Source organism: Sesamum indicum, linkage group LG11, assembly GCF_026168435.1.
Source record: "Sesamum indicum cultivar Baizhima isolate 11 linkage group LG11, ASM2616843v1, whole genome shotgun sequence".
NCBI classification, from domain to species: Eukaryota; Viridiplantae; Streptophyta; class Magnoliopsida; order Lamiales; family Pedaliaceae; genus Sesamum; species Sesamum indicum.
The window spans coordinates 5,768,311-5,773,003 of NC_142667.1; the positions used below are offsets into that span (position 1 = coordinate 5,768,311).

Below are 4,693 nucleotides of genomic sequence, written 5' to 3' on the forward strand. Positions count from 1 at the left end.
AACCACCGGCGAGAGACGTCGACAGTGAGGTGGCGATCGGATCTGGGGATGTGGACGATGACGTGGAGCCCAACTCAGCGGCTGACTTGGCGCAAAGATTGGATGTAACTTCTGATGACATCAGCCTCGCTAGGGCTGATGTCAGCAATGATAGAGATGACATTAGGGCTTATGTCAGCAGTGATGCTGCTGCTGATGTCATCAGTGATGCAGCTGCTGATGTCATCAATAATGTAGGAAAAAATCAACTTCTTGACAACATAATGGCAGAGAACGTGGAATGTAACATGGCGAAGGAAAAATCATTTGTTGCTCCAGTACAAACGGGATTGTACATGGGTAATATTCCGTTGAATGCATATCCCGAACCAATTATTGACGATAAAATTGCGCATGCATTTAACCACTCATCGTGGAAGACCCTCAAGTTCATTGCTCCAACACTACAAAATGGAGAGGTGATTGTGAGACCGACGTTAGATACTATCAGAAATGGGTCTTAAACGTTGGAAAACTACCGCGGTTGGATACTTTTTGGGGAGACGCCCGTACTTTCACCATTTGAAGGAATATGCGTTATTAGTTTGGCCGGGGTTAAGAGAGGTAACTGGTACTACTAACGGTTTCTTTTTCTTCCAATTTAAGTCAGTTGCAGATATGGAAGATATTATTGAAGGAGGGCCGTGGCTATTTCAGGGGCAGCCTATTGTTCTTCAAAAATGGGAGCCCGGAATGGTACTGAGGAAACTTAAACATACACAGGTTCCTGTCTGGGTCAAATTGCGCCACCTTCCGGTGGAGTTGTGGACGGAGGAGGGACTCAGCATAGTGGCTAGTGGAGTGGGTAAACCTTTATACCCGGATGCGATCACGAGAGCATGCACGAGACTGGATTTCGCTCGTGTATACGTTATGCTGGATGTGAATTCAAAAATGCCAAAGCATATTATTATTATGACACCTGATGAGGAAGGAGAAGAAGTATCGTGCAAAGTTGATGTGGATTATGAATGGCTACCCCCGAGATGCACCAGCTGTATGACATTGGGACACTCAGCCAAGGAGTGCACTGTCAACAAACCCAAATCTATCAAACCACCGGTTAATGTGTATGTACCCAAAGTGGGAGCACTGCGAGGCCCAATGGTGACTGAAAGAACAAGAGACCACCTAACACCTCACACTATGGCGAAGCAGACAGAAGACCGTGGTACCCGTCCAACTGCAGCGGGACCCAGTCGGGAAGAGAGAGGTAAAGAGATTGTTACGTATAACTCTTTCGATGCGCTACAATTACTTGATAGTGCAGAAGGTTCATCAAGGGGTCCTAAGCGAACCCCATACCTGGGGACCCATGTTAAACCTTGCCATATGGAACGGACGTGGCCTGAACAAGAGGGATCATCAGCTAGCGGTCAAGGATATCATTGCTGAGTTCAGGTTACACTTTATTGGTCTCCTAGAAACACGTGTTCGCATTAATAACTGTGCTAGTATACAATCATTTTTGATACCTCATTGGAAATGGTTTATGGATTATGACAATATTGGAAATCGGATATGGATTGCTTGGGATTATAACTATACTGATGTGGATATTATTGTGGTCGGAAACCAGTTTATTCACTGCCGTGTCACTATTAGAGCATTACAAGAGTATGTTGATATTACTATTATGTATGGTGCTACTGAGGTCTCTGATAGGCGAGAATTATGGGCCTCTCTAGAATCCTTAGCTTTCCAATGCATTAATATTCCCTGGCTGGTTGGAGGTGACTTCAATGCAGTCAGGGATCTCAGTGAGGTATGTGGTACGTCGGGAGATATAAGAGTGGCGATGGAGGAATTGAATACGTGCCTATAGAATACTGTGCTTTTGCCACTACCGATGCAGGGTGAATGGTACACATGGCATAATCGTAGTGCTAGCCCTCGCAACCTGTGGAAGCGACTTGATCGTATGCTAACCAATGATACATGGACTTTGCGGTTTCCATCAGTATTTTACCAATGCCTCACTCCACGGACATCGGATCACTCGCCGATGGTGGTTAATGGGGATAATCAGCAGCGATTTGGAGGTATGTTCTGGTTTGACAACTTCCTTACTCTATCACCAGATTTATTCCTAGCGTGCAGAGTATATGGCAGCAACAAATAGTGGGAGTGCCTATGTTCTCAGTCACCCGCAAACTCAAGGCACTCAAACCTATTTTTCGAGAACAGAGGAGAAATAAAGGGGATCTTTCTCACAATGTTGAGTTGGCAAGGGGGTTCCTGGAGCAAGCCCAAGTGCTGGTTAGCTCGAACAGATAGGATGAGCTTATTCTTCAGTTGGAGCACTGCAGTCGGCTTGTGTATGCTAAGGCGGCCGAATTGGAGAGGATCATGCTACAGCAGAGGGCAAAGATGGAATGGATGAAGGGTGGTGACCAGTGCTCCAGAGTGTTCTTTCGTAAAATTGCCCAAAGAAGGACTGCTAGACGGATCATGCAAATTAATGATGCCCAAGGAATTACAATTACGAAACCAAATGCAGTCATACATGAATTTATCTCCTATTATCAATCCTTAGTAGGGGGAGACAAGCGTCAGAGGGTGATGGACCTTCGGTTTCTCCAACCTTGGGCGAGGCATATCATAACAAATGAGGAGGCAGGACCTACTTGAACCGTTCAGTGCAGAGGATATAAAAAAAGCTGTTTTTGACATCGGCGAGGATAGAGGACCTGGACCTAATGGGTATTCATCAGGATTCTATAAAAAAGCATGGCCAGCGGTGGGACAGGAGATAACGAAGGCAGTACTGGATTTCTTTTCTACGGGGAAGCTTCTTAAACAGATTAATAGCACAATGTTGACAGTTATCCCCAAGGTACACTCTCCCACATCTGTTGCAGATTTTTGCCCTATATCTCCTGCTGTAACGTACTTTATAAAATCATTGCTAAACTTATTGTCCAAAAATTGAGTGTGATATTGGACAAGATTATCAGCCCCTGCCAGGCAACGTTTGTCCCTGGCCGGAGCATAGGGGATAATGTTATGTTAGCACAGGAACTCTTCACTGGTTACAATCAGGCCCGACTCCCACCGAGATGTGCTTTGAAAGTTGACATTCGGAAGGCGTATGACTCTGTCGAATGGGATTTCCTGCTATCGGTGCTTCAGCTTTTCGGTTTCCCAGAGACTTTCAATCGATGGGTTGAGGAGTGTATCAGTTCACCTTCCTTTTCGGTGGGGATGAACGGAAAGCCACATGGATTTTTTGCGGGTGCCAGAGGGCATCGACAGGGCGACCCCTTATCACCATATCTCTTCGTCCTTGTGATGGAGGTTCTACATATGGGAATACTACAGCTGATCGAGCAGGACATGAACTTCGCATTCCATTAGAAGTGTGACGATCTTAGAATCTTCCAACTGGGGTTTGCTGATGACTTACTCCTATTCTGCTGAGCCAATACTGCATCTGTTCGGGTCTTCAAATCTGGATTAGATAGATTTGCTGATTGGTCGGGGTTACGCCTCAATGTTGAAAAAAGCCACATCATCATATCCCGATCAGCCCAGAATATATGAGAGGAGCTACTTGCGGTGTTGGGGTTTTAGGAAGGCCACTTACCGATGAGGTATCTGGGTCTACCATTGATCTCTTCTCGATTATCTATCGCCGACTGCCAACCATTACTGAGTAAGATCGATACACGGATCAATGGTTGGGAGGGATTGGCACTGTCATATGCCGGCAGGGTACAAATCATTAAGTCTGTTCTTGTGGCTATGGGTGTTTATTGGGCTTCAGCATTTATTTTGCCAAAAGGGGTCATTAAAAACATTGAGAAGCGATTGCGAGCCTTTTTGTTTTGGGGAAATGTAAGATTCATTAAACAAAATTGGGTAAAGAGTACAAAGTACAACAATCTCTTATGGAGAGGTACGGGAAATAGTGGATACCCTAAAGTTGCATGGAAGGAGATTTGCAAATCGAAGGAGGAGGGAGGCCTTGGCCTTAAGGATATGGGAACTCTTAATCGAGCATTGATGTGCAAAAAACTCTGTGAAGTCATCCGATGTGATAGGACTTCTATTTGGGTCGAGTGGCTGCGGCATGGCAGACTACGAGATGATTCGATATCGACTATCCCGAAGAATCGTGGACCATGGGGATGGAGAAAAATGTTGAGGTTGAGAGGCTGGTTACGCTCAGTGGTGGAATATCGCATTGGTGATGGAAGTGATTTTTTCTTATGGAAGGATCCCTGGCATCACCTTGGGCCCCTCCTTGACAGATTTCCGCGGGGACCCAACAGTCTGGGATTGCATGAGTCTACCATGCTAAGCTCGGTTATCTGTGAGGGTCATTGGCACTGGCCATTGATCACGGACATGGAATGCGTGGAGATTACACACGTGCTGCCTCGGATCCATGGGGGTACAGATCGTATTATATGGAAAGGCTCGAGTGGGAAACCCACTACCCAGGAGTTCTATCGGGCTATGATACCAACAGGACCGAAAGTAGGTTGGATTTCACTACTTTCGGGTTCTTTAAAGATCCCGCGACATTTGTTTATCCTTTGGCTAGCTATCCTAGAGAAGCTCGCAACGATGGATAAACCATGGCTTTCCTATCTTGGGTGCTGCGTGCTGTGCAATGAAGACATGGTGGAGTCACATAACCACCTATTTT

The 4,693-nt window shown here is 45.8% G+C and overlaps 1 protein-coding gene across 1 annotated transcript; it reads left to right on the top strand.

Annotated features, from left to right (window-relative positions):
* Nucleotides 1–657: 657 nt before the first annotated feature.
* LOC105179328 (uncharacterized) lies at nt 658–2,316 on the top strand. Its single transcript, XM_088875206.1, has 4 exons — nt 658–1,252; nt 1,305–1,804; nt 1,895–2,081; nt 2,183–2,316. Exons 1-4 carry the CDS (start codon nt 658–660, stop codon nt 2,314–2,316), a joined length of 1,416 nt encoding a protein of 471 aa, XP_088731332.1.
* The last annotated feature ends 2,377 nt before the right edge of the window (nt 2,317–4,693 follow it).